Source organism: Rhyacophila brunnea, unplaced genomic scaffold (genome assembly GCF_057557595.1).
Source record: "Rhyacophila brunnea isolate RB1 unplaced genomic scaffold, BYU_Rbru_1.0 scaffold_7, whole genome shotgun sequence".
Taxonomy (NCBI): domain Eukaryota; kingdom Metazoa; phylum Arthropoda; class Insecta; order Trichoptera; family Rhyacophilidae; genus Rhyacophila; species Rhyacophila brunnea.
Genome location: NW_028233339.1, coordinates 18,141,756 through 18,157,602, shown reverse-complemented (window position 1 = coordinate 18,157,602; position 15,847 = coordinate 18,141,756). Strand labels below are relative to the sequence as shown.

General features: G+C 34.0%; 2 protein-coding genes across 2 annotated transcripts; one reads left to right on the top strand and one right to left on the bottom strand.

The window, feature by feature from the left end:
- Positions 1-1,014: 1,014 nt before the first annotated feature.
- Positions 1,015-13,392, bottom strand: BBS9 (Bardet-Biedl syndrome 9). Its single transcript, XM_085958451.1, has 12 exons — positions 13,079-13,392; positions 12,830-12,918; positions 11,787-12,051; positions 11,009-11,129; positions 10,770-10,911; positions 6,304-6,615; positions 4,899-5,396; positions 3,700-4,034; positions 2,822-2,997; positions 2,600-2,729; positions 2,025-2,247; positions 1,015-1,321 (listed from the first exon to the last, which is right to left on the bottom strand). Exons 1-12 carry the CDS (start codon positions 13,333-13,335, stop codon positions 1,146-1,148), a joined length of 2,724 nt encoding a protein of 907 aa, XP_085814577.1. The 5' UTR covers positions 13,336-13,392; the 3' UTR covers positions 1,015-1,145.
- A 339-nt stretch (positions 13,393-13,731) lies between these two features.
- Positions 13,732-15,437, top strand: LOC147064569 (mitochondrial import inner membrane translocase subunit Tim9-like). Its single transcript, XM_085957559.1, has 3 exons — positions 13,732-13,943; positions 14,049-14,144; positions 15,249-15,437. Exons 1-3 carry the CDS (start codon positions 13,896-13,898, stop codon positions 15,372-15,374), a joined length of 270 nt encoding a protein of 89 aa, XP_085813685.1. The 5' UTR covers positions 13,732-13,895; the 3' UTR covers positions 15,375-15,437.
- The last annotated feature ends 410 nt before the right edge of the window (positions 15,438-15,847 follow it).

Genomic DNA, 15,847 nt, shown 5'->3' with positions numbered 1-15,847 from the left:
AAACATATTAAAATTTAACAACAAGACCAGAACATAATGAAAATATAACATATTTCAATTAATTTTGACATGGTAGGTAGATACATTCAGTGGCGTAGTGTGCTAAATAAAAAAGTCTGGGAGCGCTGATTAACTACAATATTTTACCTGCAGTTATTTAAATTTCCGCACCAACAACACTTCTTCCAATACATAGTTACAAAAATCATTTTATTATATTTTCATTAAAATAAATATTTATCAAACTACAGTAAAAACCATTACATAGTTGGTAGTACAAGATTCTCAATAAACGCTATTTTTACGAAATATGTACCAGTTTTAATTTTTACCATATTATTGTGTAGGTATGCACGATAATCCGCCGTTTTCACTAATTGGACACTTGTCTGGTTTTTGGGGTGGCGGATTACTGAGAGTGTACTGTATAATAATATATATATGTGCAATAGCATCTTGAAATGATTTAGATAGGAAAATTAGATTGAGAGCCGGCACAGTCTGAGTCTGGCGGTCGAACTGTAGGCCAATACTGCTTGTCTATGGGCGTAGCAAATTTATCTATTAAAGATATCTGTACGGTTGCCATTACATGTTGACCGGTAGGTTCAACTTGCTACTCAACCTCGCCGTGTATGGCCAGCTTATGAGACCGATAACTATCCTTGTAGTCAATGAATTGCTTGAGAGTCAAACTTAATTTTTTCATTAATATTGAGCACCAAAAGGAAAAAAGGTAATAATAATTATCCCATCTTGTCTTTTATTTAATTTATGTGATTTATGTATCCATGTGAAAACAGATATCACCACATCACTGATGTGTTTGTATAAGGTTTTTTATACACATTTTAAATAAACAATATTTTCAAGAGAACACATTTTTGGGTCCTAAAAAGATAAAAATTTTGTACAATTTATATTACGCAAAATTTCTAAATCGTCTAGAAAAAAGTATGGGAGCGCCGACCCCACACACCCTCACTCCACTACACCACTGGATACATTCTACATAATTGTGCAGAGTAACAAATAAATTCTATAAAGAATGGCATACATTTTACATAATCGTGTAAAAGTAACAAATAAATATTGTATCAAGAATGACGACTGCCTACAGCAGAGGTTTCACATATTATATAATATTAATCTATCTCAAATTGGTTTTCCTTTTCTTGTTTCTCCCACCGAGCTGAAAGGATTGGTTCTCGCTTGAGCCCAAATAATGATCCTTGAGGAACTCTAAAGAGGTCCTGATCTCTGTGTTCAATAACCTGCGTATCTTCTGATACATCCAGCTGTTGATCTGCGACAACGTCATCTAAAATTAAATGAAACTCAATCAACAGTAACTAGTGACTGACTTACAAAGTAATAATAAGGTATGTAGATAAAGAGAAACAGGGTAAGGATGCAACCCTGTGTTACTCTAATCAAGACCCCAGAGTAATAGATGTACAGTGATAATGTTCAAAACATAGTCGACGAGACATGACAATTTTTCTCAAATTTTCTTCAAAATCAGTGCAAGGAAAATCGACAAAATATTCAATAGCACCTGTCCCAATCGAGATTTTCCTATGTACATCAATGGACTGAAGAACATCAAGAGTGTTTAGCTTTAGATACTCACTAAATAGAGCTCTCTATCCAAATAGGAATGGCTGGAGCAGCATTTAACTCAATGTAGAATGTCTAGGCCTCCCTGTTATACTCATTCAGAGTCAAATGCAGCATGTTACGCACTTGAATTCTGACAGTAACGAGTTTGCCTCAGAAGTGTATCAACCTGGGCTGACTTTTTCGTAAAACCAACCATATTCCAGTGTCCTGAAAAGCTGCTAAATACTATCCAAAGGGCATATGGCGGAGCTACAAGATACTAGCATGACATAGAAGGACGCAAAAAGATTGGTGAGCACACCGTGGATTCTCAGAGGCCGCATGATGTCCAAATGCTCCAAGAAGCGAACATGTTCTAACAAAAGGATGAAGAAAGAAGGTATCAATTATTATCATCTGACCTTGTGGGGTGCTTAGTGTGTCGCTAACTTCCTCGGTTTTTACATATTTACTCACAGCTCTGTCAAATAATGTACGAATGTGCTTATTAAATCGTTTCACGTCAAATTCCTTAATGCCCTCCTCTTGATTAAAAGGAACCAATTTATCTTGATCTTTTTCAGTTTTAGCAAATACTGTTCGCAATAAATAGACAACACCTTGTGACGCTGGTTCTTCCCATAACTATAAAAATAATGAAATCACATAATCAGATTATTTTTTTGAACCCTTTAAAACATATTATATGTAATAAACTATTTCTTTTTTTCAACAAATAATTCACAAGATTTGAGAATGTTATATTCTATAATACACTGAACATATATATTTATTTATGTCCCATTGGGTGTCGTATTTTTTTCTAAAAAAGATTTTTTTCAGTGGGTATATGCATGGGTTGTTTTCAAGTTATGTATGTTCAATATTGTAATTGACGATTAATAATAAGTTTTCACCTTTGTGCAATTTACATTAGATCTTATTGAATGCCGTAAAAATGCAATATAAATAAATTAAGATTATAATAAATTTATACCTGGTCTTCTTGATGTAATGCAGCTGTCGATAAGGCACAAACAATCAATTTTAAGTTTTCATTCTTTCGATCAATAACTCGCAGCAATGTGAATATTAATTCTAAGCAATTACTCAATTCTATTCCACACCTAAAAATACACAGATAAACGATTAAACCTATCAGTTGATTAATTGTATGCGTTTAATAGATAACAACAATATAATAAAATGGAATGATTACCTTAGTATTTCCTTTTGATGTGTCAGAATAATTAAAACGGTTTGATTAACTTTTAAATGTGTATCTTCCAGCAAGAATTCAACACCCGCACATGACGTAGGGGGTCTCTCTCGAAATTTTGTCATTAATCTCTTTTGAATCAACACAAATTGCGTAGCTAAAATGTCCAACACTTCCTGTATTGTAAAATGAAGCACAATTATTAAAATACAATAGAAATTTATTTAGCAATATATATTATATAAGAGTTTCTGGGGAGTATATTTGAAATATTCAATAAAAGACAATCGTCAAAAAATTCTTCCACAAATAACACACAATAAAATGAACAAACTATTGAAAATCACAAGACTTCCGACTCGTGACTCAGACTCCAATCTTTAATATTTTAAAATACTAATGAAAGTTAGTAAGAAAATTTTTGGCTGTCTAAATACCATCAAAGAAAGGGTTACATAGACACTATGCAAGCAGTAAAATTATTACATACAGGGGGTCACTCATTATCTGAGTATTCGTTACCTGAGTCCCCACAGTTATGTATTTGCAGAAAAATGCAAAAAAACTATAAAAACACACAAAACACAATAGCGCAGTTGTCAACACTGTCACTTTCTTTCAATCACACACTGCTACGCTATTTTTGTTTTGCTCAAGTGTGTTTTGTTTTCTAAGTGTGTCTCAATTAAACCCATTTACATACTAAGTAATTTCGGTCGCCGTTTTAAGCGGATTCGCTTTAAGCGGTATTTTTTCCATATCAATTATCCTCGGATAACGATGACCTCCTGTACATACTGATTAATATTACTTAAAAACCATACAAACAAACGGTGCAAGAAAATTAATATTGTGCAGTTAACATACGATTTCACAACCTCGGCTTCTGATAGTTTCTGCCGTAGAATAACATGATGTTCCACATTTTGAACAAGATACTGCATCACGTCATCGGATATCCCGCCAGAGAGATTAATAAGAATTGGCTTTTCCTCCATGCGGAATTGTGGCTTTTTGGCAAAATACGATTTCAACCGAGCAATAAGCTGTCTGATGGTTAATCCTAATAATCCAATTCCATCGCTCTGCAGTCGATATCGCTTGGATGACTTTGCCGATATAATCGTCACAGAATGATCATTCCTGTTTAAATATTCAAATGCAATAGCATTATTCGATGAGCCAGCCTCGGAAGAACTTGAAGATACAAAATCTAAAAGGAAAACAGGCATTTTATGTGAAGCATAGGTGTTAAGGAATTTGGATTTTTAGTAACATAATACTGTCTGGTAAATTTTAAGTACAGTAGATCCTCGATATAATAACCTAATGTGGGTGCAAGGGGGTTTTCGTTAAAGCCGAAAGTCTGTTACTTATGTAAAATTTCAAACAAAATTCTGTTTATTCATCTTCGGATGATATATCCAGACACACCCGTTGTAGAGTGATATTAATGTTCGATGTTGACACGCTTGCTTTCGTTAATCCTGTTTTGAAAAAAGAATGAAATTTTGATTGGAACAAATTAAATAGCTATACAGCTGTGTGAATCAACGGCCAGCATTGCAAACGTCAGTGCTGCGTTCAGTCTATGAGTAGGACGGCTTTATGACTCGAATTTGAGTGCGAGAAGTATGACATGATTATCATGCACAGAACATTGTTTATAAGCGGTGACGCTTAGATTTAAACATCTATAACATTAACAGGATGTTTTTAACAATTTTCACATTAGACCGGATATTTTGTCCGTAATATCGACATCCATTATATCGAGGTCTGTTTTATTGAAGTCGTACTGTACGCAATTCAGCAGTTAATAACGAAGACCTACCTACTTTTAAATCATTCAGAATTCTTACGGTAGGTACTTAAATTTCCATTTTATTATAAATATAATATGATTATGTGGCATTCCTTAGGTACCTATATTCATTTGTCTTCCTAGCTTATTCCAGTGCTTATGTGTTTTATATTGTAATATTTCTGCAATTATAGTACTAACTCTAGGACAGTATGCAGGAGAGACTACTTATCAGATAATGCATAAGGCATAAATAGCAAATAATAAAATTACCATCAAAAAGTTCCATGAGGTCCACGGAATTCTTATCAGTAGTCAATGTGATTTTATATTTAGATTCCTTCACCGGTCTGGCAGGGTGACAAACAAGATGGAAGGGTATAACAGCTTGCTTCTTTAGAACCCGTATATTGCCAGAAGCATTGGTGAATAAAACAATAACTTCAATTTCCAAACATGAAACGGGTGCATTTGCTGATATCATAACATCCGTTACCACTCTTATATCTTCTGTAATATTTGTAATAATCTCGTTATGGTTAGAACAAACTAACGGAGATTTAGCTACAAATGTTACTTGAATCAGTTCAATATCATCTTTATTGAGAGGCTTTAATGCCACTTCTAGATGGCAAATTTTAACTGATTGGGAGTGATCTTCTTTGTCATCCATTTTGTCGGCAATGTTTTGAGGAAGTGATTTTTCCAGAGGTTGAATTTTTATGTAAAACGGCATTTCTTTTTCAGCTGTGTTATTCATTAAATTGATTTCTAAAAATTCAAATAACAATCATTAAAAAAACAGTAAATTTAATATTGTGTTATAATATAGATTAAAATTTTTATTATTAACTTACGCAAAAACTAAGGAAAACATTTTGTAAAGTGACATAAGAATTAAATGAGTTTTGGTGATACATAATTATATTATAATTTTTCACCATTCAAGCAAATGTTGCCATCAGCAGAAACATATTCTGTATAAGATAAAGTTTGCTGTCTAATTGGTCAAGTTCAGTATATTTTCAGGGTAGAGACGTACTCAAAGCTTAGAAAACGTTTCCACTAGTAGCTGTCACAGGGTTTCCACTGCTCGCATCGAGGCAACAAGGCGTGAGGTATGTATGCAGGAGGATATCGGAGGTTAATCGCACCGATAAGCTAAATTTATCGAAATCTGAGTTGAATATCCCATACAACACAACACCATGTTCGATCCTTAAAGGATATGACACTTAGCGCCTGACCATTGTGGGTTTAGTAAACAAATTCCATACAATTGTATGGAATATTGTTAAATATCAGAAATTCATTCCACAGCATGTTGCCACCGGTTGCTGCCGCAGTTGAATATATCTACGCAAGATCTTAGTGACTCGTCCCATTTAATGTGAATTTTTTTCCGAATCAATTGACATATTATTTGTTTTTAAAAGTCATTTCTGCTGATAGGAACTTTTACCTGAATGTCCATTTTATCATACTTTTTTTAATAATTCTACAGCCGTTCCAGACTATAAATCCATCCTTATAACGATCAAACTATAACAAAAGAGTAATATCCAAACAAGATATTATGTTACTTCCTGCTTTGAACATTATGCCCGAGTGGAGAGAGGGTGTTTTCAGAAAATGGGAAGGAATTGATTTCATGGATAAATAAAATTGTTAGTCTCACCGCTTATATCATGTAGACTGTTGATAGTACTTTGTATTTTTGCAAGATCTTCTTGTGCTGTATTATAGTCAATATCTGATGAGCCTAAAGGCGGAGCCGTAAAGAGTTCCGGCTCAGTTCCAAGGTAACAACACTTTACTTCTCCTAATTCAGTCAACATTACGAACGCCCCAGCTAAGGTTGGGAAGAAGCTTCGGTTGACGGCGACGGGCAGAAAAGTTAATTGACAAGACCACATAAGAGTTGTTTCATTATAGACGAGCAAAGTGGATGTTTCTGATACTACCATTATCATCAAACGAGCATTTGATTCTGGAAAAAGATTAATCATTGTGAGAATAAATAAAAACATATAATATAATATGATTATAGTATAGTATTGTTATGTTAAGCTGAAACCACAGTCCATTAAAGGCTACGACCGACTGCACAACCATCATCCACGGAACTGTGTCCCGAGCTCCCTCTCCAGTCCCTCTCCAGTCCGTCACTTCCAGCCATAAAAAGTAATAATGTACAGTATGTACTCTCTCAGTAATCCGCTACACCAAAAACCAGACAAGTGTCCAATTAGTGAAAGCAGCGGATTATAGTGCATACATACAAAGTATGGTAAAAATTAAAACAGGTATTTCGTAAAAATAGTTTTTTTTTGAGACATTTGTATTGACAAATTACGGTTTTATTTATAATCAAAATCAATTATTTACTAAATCTATATATATAAAAGAAAGTCGGGTTAGTTACACCATTTATAACTCGAGAACGGCTGGACCGAATTTTACGATCTTTGATTTGTTGGATTTGTCTCAGCCCCGAATACCAGAATAACTATTAAAACATCGGAAAAATTCAAGGAAAAAAAAATATGAATAAAATTAATTTTCTCATACATTTTGACATTTTGAACAATGAACCATTCGCGCATTCGAAAATAAAAGAAAATCACAAAAAATTTAAATCCGTATACAACGCCATCTCTGATACACGACAGAAACAATAAACAAGAAACAAACAAACAAACAAAAGAAACTATGAACATGGCGTTTTTGACAGTGGTTTCAGTTCAGCCTCAGATAATACCGAAAGACTTTGTTGTAGAGAAATAGCGATTTTGATCGTGATTTTCAAACTATAAGTTGCCTTCTAAAATGTTCACTTTGTGAGGTTATCAAATTTGTGAATGTGTGCGTTTCGATAATTGCTTCATTATGTAATTTTGAATTGTGTGATTAATTTTCCAGTGTTATTTACAATGCCGCGAGCCAGAAGGTCTAATCTATCTATCTATATAAAACAAAGTTGGGTTAATTACACCATTTATTTTATAACTCAAAAACGGCTGGACCGATTTTTATGATCTTTAATTTGTTGGATTTGTCTCCGCCCTGAATAGCAAAATAACTATTAAAACATCGGAAAAATTCACGGAAAAAGAAATTATGAAGAACATTCATTTTCTTATACATTTCGTATGGAATGGCTTTTTTGATGATGTCTATTGATGATATAGAACTGATTGACTGGTTTCGATGAATTTTTTTTTGTTCCTCTCGGCCTTGAGAAGCGTCCTCGCGCATTGGAAAAGTAAGAAAATCACAAAAAAATCCGTATACAGCGCCATCTCTGATACATGAGTATTGCAATTTAGTAAAGTACATCAAATACATCTGCAAATATGTCACCAAAGGCAGCGATATTGTGGTTTTTGGCGTTCAAACTCCCAATACCAACGATGAAATCACGCACTATCAAGTTTGTCGATATGTGAGCTGCAATGAAGCAATTTGGCGTATTTTCTCATTCCCCATTCATGAACGTCATCCCACTGCTGTACATTTGGCGGTGCATCTGGAGAATGGTCAACGAGTTTATTTTAATGCATCGAATGTTGCTCAATGTGCTGTAACACCTCCAGCGACAAACCAGTTTCTTTTCAATTTGTCAAAGCGATCCGTTTGCACGAACGTTGTTCTACTCTGAGATGCTACGATACACTTGGAACGCTTCATCGAAGAAATTTCAACGTCGGAAGCAAGGCGATGCGGTTCCTGATCATCCGGATGTGCATTCTAATGATGCTCTTGGTCGCATTTACACAGTTCATTCGAAGAATGACGAATGCTTCTACTTGGGGTTGTTGATGGTAAAAGTTCGTGGGCCGACATAATTTGAATCACTTCGAACTGTCAATGGTGTAGTGTGTCCAACATTTCGTGCTGCATGTCAACAGCTCAATTTGCTTGAAAACGATATTCATTGGGACATGAAAATCGCTGTAGCAATTGTTTCTGCATCTCCAAGTCAGATACGCACATTATTTTCTATCATTATTTTGACATGCTTCCCATCAAATCCACCTGAACTGTGGAACAAGTACAAGGATGACATGTCAGAACACATTTTACATCGAATTCGTATCAGTTCAGAGAATCCCGATCTCGAAGTGAATGAGGAGATACATAACCAGGCTTTGCTTTTGATCGAAGACATGTGTTATCTCATGTGCAGCAGTTTGTTAGTCAAGTTAGGAATGCGAGAATTGGAACGTGAACGTGAATATGATCGAGATGCATTGAACCTATTGATTCGATCAAATGTACCAATATTGAACCCCCAACAGAAGGAAGATTACGATACGTTAATGAAGGCAATTGATGATGGAAATGGTGGTTTATTTTTCCTCGATGCGCCTGGTGGAACTGGGAAGACATTTCTCATGCCATTAATTTTGGCCACTGTTCGTGCGAGATCCGAAATTTCTGTAGCAGTTGCTTTTTCTGGGATAGCGGCCACGTTGTTAGAAGGATGCTGAACGGCTCATTCAGCGTTGAAATTGCCGTTAAACCTTCAAACGACTGAAACACCGACAAGTAGTATTGCGAAACACTCAGCAATGGCCAAAGTTTTGGTAGCAAGTAAAATCATCACCTGGGATGAATGCACAATAGCGCACAAATGCGCATTGGCAGCACTCAATCGAACTATGAAAGATCTGCGCAATTACTCAAGATGTTTTGGTGGCGCAATGATTCTACTATCTGGCAATTTCCGCCAATCACTACCAGTCATTCCAAGATCGACCGCTGCCAATGAAATGAACGCTTGCCTCAAATCATAGACTCAGTGGCGCTATGTGAAGAAACTTCAGCTGACGACAAACATGCGAGTTGCATTGCTAAACGATCCATCTGCCGAAGATTTCTCTAAGCAATTGCTGACTATCGGTAACTGCCGTGTTCCTGTCGACGAATCGAACGGATTGATGTCGTTTCCGCCGAACTTTTGAAATTTCCTCTCAGCGAAGGACGACCTCATCAACAAAGTGTTCCCGAACGTCATTGCTAACCACAAAAATCACAATTGGTTGAGTGAACGAGCAATTTTTGCGGCAAAGAACAAAGACGTGGATCACTTAAACTTCACAATTCAAAATCAAATCGTTGGTCCAATGCATTCCTTCAAAGCTATCGACTGTGTAATAAACGAAGACGAAGCAACCAACTATCCAACTGAATTTTTAAATTTATTGGATCTGCCTGGCTTGCCACCGCACAATTTACAACTGAAGATTGACTTGGTAGTTATCATGCTTCGAAATCTGAACCAACCAAAACTATGTAATCTATTTCATTTTGATTTGATTTTTGCACATTTATTGAACTTAATTCATTTTGAGTATTTTAATTCAGCTAATAAGTTAACACAAGATTTCTTGATTCGGAGGCGGTACGAAGTACGCCGGGTCAGCTAGTTATGCATATTTATAAAGTAAGTTTATTAACTAAATATTAAAAAGTAAATCACTTGACACAACCAATTGTTCAGTGAGGCAGATATTCTTGAATGGCTTAGGATTCCTGGCTTTCCCTATGACCAAAAGCTTCAGTTTATGTGTCCCGGTTGCATTGGTGTACGGCATAATTGTGATGTGGTCCTTGGGCACTTTCTTCACTACATAACTTCTAACGTACGTTTTACAAAGGAGAAGTTTCCAAAATAAACCCGTCTCATCTGCGTTGTATACTTGTACGCGGCAGACAACTGAATTTGACAATCGAATACTGGCGAATTATAGAGCTTGATTTTGTGCTTTCAACTAGGAAAAATAACGGCGGATTATAGTTGTCGGCATAAGCGTTGGACTACAAAGCCGTGGGTCCCAGGTTCGAATCCTGGGTCTGGCAAGTACAAAAATTGTTTTTCAATTTGTGTGTGTCAGGGTATGGACCTAATAGGTTGAGCAAGTGGCTGACATCCATTTCTCGTAAAAAACAAAATCTGTCAATACAAACCTCCACTCTGTGGAGGCCCATATGATCCTATCAGGATCGGACATGGTCGAAAAAAAAAAAAAAAAAAAAAAAATAGTTGTCGTCGGATAATCGAGCGGCGGATTACTAAGAGTGTACTGTATTTTTTATTACTATATATTTTAGAAGTGTTATTTTTAAATGCATACATACCATGATACCATCCAACTAAGTATGCGTGGGAACAAATTGGCTCAAATTCTAATCGTTTCATAAATTTTAATGTACCATTATCAAGTAAGCAGTACATTGATCTTTCTCCAAACATGATTAGACTGCAAGAGTGGTTGGTTGTCTGAAATATAAATATTATTCAATATAAGTACCATCAAAGACACTCACTATCAAGAAATTAATAATCAGTTATAGATTTGAAATGTCATGATACAAACCTGAACTTTTTGAATATCGAGAATATTTTCGCCAATGTTGTAAATCCAATCTGCTGAAGCCTTCTTCGCTGTTCCTGACTTTCCTTCATTAGAGGCAGAGGTCTGTGAAAGATTGTGATAACTAAAACAAATTCAACATAATTATAAAAAGTAAAATACTCACATAGTTGTTTCATTTTATTAATAATATTTTCCCTTAGGCATAACAATCATTGTTAAAATTCAATTATATCAACACGAAAATTATTTTTAAATGCGAAATTCGGTGGAAAAACCATCTATGTATCGGTGAATTGTTGGGATAACTGCGTTGATCCGGAGCGAACGAATGGACGGTGAAAGTGGACATTGTCAATGGGTACTAGAACCCAATGTGCCACCCCATCCCAAACACTCCCCTATTTCTACCGCAAACTTTTTCCACTGAAATGTAAAAAAATTGGGTATTGTTTTGTATCAATGTAGTATGTCCGACTATATCCTAAGACATTTTGGATATTAAACTAATATCTTATCTAAGCGGGACTTTGTTGATTTTTTAACACCAATTTAAGTATATAATCCCAAAAATGTCTCCCATTTGAATTGAGGATATTTTAAAATAAATTGACAATTACAGAGATATACCATGAAAAAATCGACATTTCCTTCCAGACTCTATGTGCTTCAATATCTTACTACTTGATCTGACAAAAAACAGTATCGTCACCAGATGGCTCTGAAAGTGGTAATTTCTTTACATATTATAATTTAATAAATATTGAAAATGTATATATACCTGTAGGATTCGATCATCCAATTAGATGAATTGGTAATAAATGAGTCTGTACAATGGCTATATGTGAGAGGTCCTGGTAATAAAGTGTTGGGCAAAAAACAGCTAAAAGTTGCCACTTCTTGTTCAAAAAACATCAATAATCCATCTAACGATTGTACACACACAAAATCTTTGTCTTTCACACCACCAAATTCGCCCACTATGAAACAGTAAGCTCCTCTCGGTAATGTATGATGGTATTGTTCTATTAGCATATTCTGGTCACCTGAATGAGTAAATAAGTGTATGAACATAAATATTATATAGCTACAGATAACATACAAAAAATTATACCTTGAATCTATCTAGAATAGAAACTTAATTTTTTTAAGTCGCTACCTACCTGAATTAGAGTGATAGTTTTGGTTTTGCGACCCAAGGAAAAAAATCCATTCAGACCCAAAGTCGAGACCTTTATTTTAACTTTTCTTCCAAAAATTTGATCAAGTTTTCCATTCCAATCAAATTAAAATTCCATCCAGAATTCAAGTCGAGAGTTTTTTAACTCTTTCAAAAACTTTCAAAGGTTTTTACAATGATTTTCATACATTTGTAACGTATCATAATATGTTACTTATTCACTCCAAAATTTTGTTATTATTGGTTCTGCGACCCACTCAATATGCCAACTGACCCAATTTTGAGTCATGAATACCCCTAACCTTGATGAATATTAATGATCATGATGAGGCCAGTGAAGATAATAGATTGCAAACAAGATAATGGTTTCCAGTACCTACCTATTGATGTTAGGTTAATTTATTATACTTTTTTAATTTCATAATATACGATGTTAATCATCAAACAATACCTAATAAAATTGAGTCCTTGGCTGGAGTAATAGCAGTATTGCAAATTTTTTACTCTGATAATAATTAATGTCAATTAAAAATATAATTGTGCATGGTGGACTTAAAATGTAGAGGTAATTTCACTACCTAATTGAACAATTTATTCGAAAGTCTAGAAAATTTTCGAACATAACTAGGAATGTCATTACGTACCATATTCCGCCTGCCCTTCTCTCATCAACAGTGAGAAGACAGAAAAACTCTTCGGATGCAATACTGCTATATGTTGAGATTCCGATCCGCTGTTGGTTAAGCATGTAATTTGTAAAACATGAAAATATATTATATATTATGTTCAAATACATAATGAACGATTACTATTTATATATTCGTGTACCTATATAATAATGCTCATAAAATTATCTCAGCCTGTATGAATTAAGTAGGTACCTAGTTACTTACAATATAAGTTTACCAGTCTCAATTTGCAAAACTGGTTGTTTTGTGGAATACTCTAATATGACATCGGTCGGCCGAAATGATCCTTGAGGTTTGAATACTTGAATAAGTCCATTGGAGTCGCAAAGGGTAATGAAATCACCAGCTCCTTCGGGGCCTAGTTGAGCTATGTGTAATGAAGACGGATTGAATAAATCTCCTACGTCTTCGGAGACATTCGTTCCGCTCGACCACCACTCTTTAGCTTTAAATAAAGACATCTGTTTAATTTTTAGATCAATACTATCATATACTTTATTATTAATCGAACAAATTTCTGACAGGAATTTTTATGTTTACATTGAAATGTCAGTTTGAATTTATTTATTTGTGTTCCACAATAAGCGCGTATGGTATGCTGCGTTATGTATAGTCATAGTCAGTCATGCTGCTCTAGTGAATATTTTAGTCTATGCTCTAATGCTGGTGACGACGTTTTTGAATTTATAACATGTTGTTTTGCTCGCCACCAATATTTTCATCCATTTTATGAAGAATGGAGTCGTGAACTTACTCACGAGCTGCCATAATTCAATTTCAGCTCTTATACAAAAATGAAACATTATGTATGACAAAAAGACTAATATTATTTTATACTATATGAGTCAAGGAAAACTATTGGTTTTTGGCAACACTACATCAAATGTCAAATTATTGTGTCTGAAGTTTGAAAGATCAGAACCCTTTATAGGTTAACTAAAATATTTTATTCGTCGTTGGCAATGACAGTTGGTTCGAGATAAGCTCATTTATCAGGTAGTAAACGAACCTACTTTTAAAAATGGCACAAATATCGGCAGATTCTTCCGAAGCCGATCAAATTAAGTCGGTGAGATGACATTCAATTTTCTATTAAATGCAGCATTTTGTACCATAACTATTTATCAAATTATTATCAGTTGCTAACATTTAAACGCTGCTTTTACCCTTTCAGTTCAAAGAATTCGTCGTTTCCTATAATAAGCTATCAGAGCTTTGCTTCGTTGATTGTGTACACGACTTTACGACCAGACTGGTGAAAAAATCCGAGGTAGGTGCTAAGCTGTTCATTTAACGTTAAGTATACAAATTCGGTGCCTTTATAATGTTGGGCAAATATACAGTACTTAAGTATACCAGATCGTTTTTTGTACAATTTTGGTTTTTGAAATGTAAAAACAAATCAAAACCGAACACAACCTAACTGTGTTTGTCACCCAGATGTAAATAGGCTATGTTAGGTTTGGGTTTATTTGTAAGTTTAGAGTCGAATGATATCAGGGCATTTTTTTACTGGAAGAAAAGTGGGGGAAATATAGTTAATTATAAGACATTTCATAAAGAGACTAATTTTGCCAGTCAATTTTATGAAGAATATAACCAGACGAAACATAATATCGAAGATTCCAGACCCTAGAGAAAACAAAATTGAGCATATAATAGGTAGATACCATGAAAGTGGAAGACCTAAAATCCTTGTTTAAATATTCTTTTACTATAAGTACCTACCTAACAGCTAGAAATATTTTAAGTGTTTTTTTTAATAATAATGTGTATTTCTCAAAAAATATATAATAACGTCAGAATAACGTTGTTCTTATTCCATTCTCATTTTGGTAGAATTTTAGAAAAAAAATGTGTAGTTAGAATAAGGAATTTGAATAATGTCATTGATTAGATGTTTGCCTGTAATATTTTGTTCTAACTTCATAATCCATTATTCTTTTAAGTACAATTCATTAAATTATATTCAATAAAGTTTTGTATATTCCCATACTTTTGGATGCTATATAATATTATTTTTATGTTTTCAAAATAATCTGTACGATTGCAGCAATATTAACATTGCATTATCGTAATGAATCTTTGATCTTCGTTATCTCAAAAACTTAAAAATGTGAGTTAGAATAACCTGGTTCTAAACAGGCGAAATGTAAAACAATAACAACCTAGTATATGCAGGGAAAGTAAATGCTTAACAAATTTATTATGTAATGGGAATAATTATAAACTTAATCTATTTAACTTAGTTTCTCAATCTTTTTACATCTACGGACCACTGAAAATAGGAAAAATGTTTTGCGGACCGCTAACGCAGAAATAAAATATATTATACTTGCAGATGCACATTGTCATTTTTGTCTTACATTTTCAGGATACTTGCGCATTGAATTGTATGGAGAAGTTTTTAAAAATGAATCAACGAATATCTCAACGCTTTCAAGAATTTCAAATGGTGTCGAATGAAAATGCCATGGCGATGGCCCAAAAAATGGGTTAACATTATCATAGTTCATTATTCTTAATATTATATTATAATTTAAATAAATAGATACCTCAACAATTGCATTTTATTAAATTATTTCAATCTTAACTTACAATAATAAATTAATAACATGACAATATTTTTAAAATATAGTACAAACTTCAGTCACTTTGCATCAAAAGAAGTCAATGGTTTTGAAACCAAGTTTTGGGTAAATCTTTAATTTATTTTCGAGCTATTCTTGTTGACATCTTTATCAAACTATAAACTCATTTTTAGAATGATCCAATTAGCCCGGTCCCAATATCTTGTTAATTATAGAATTAACAAAGGCTTTGTTTCAAAATCATTGTATTCTACAACGCCAGTGCAATTACAATATTAGGTATAGAAGAAATTATACAATCGTATTTCAATAATGATTCTAGTGCTGAGCCACAATAAAATTATGCTTTTATATTATTATCAGAGTAATAATATTCCTGAAC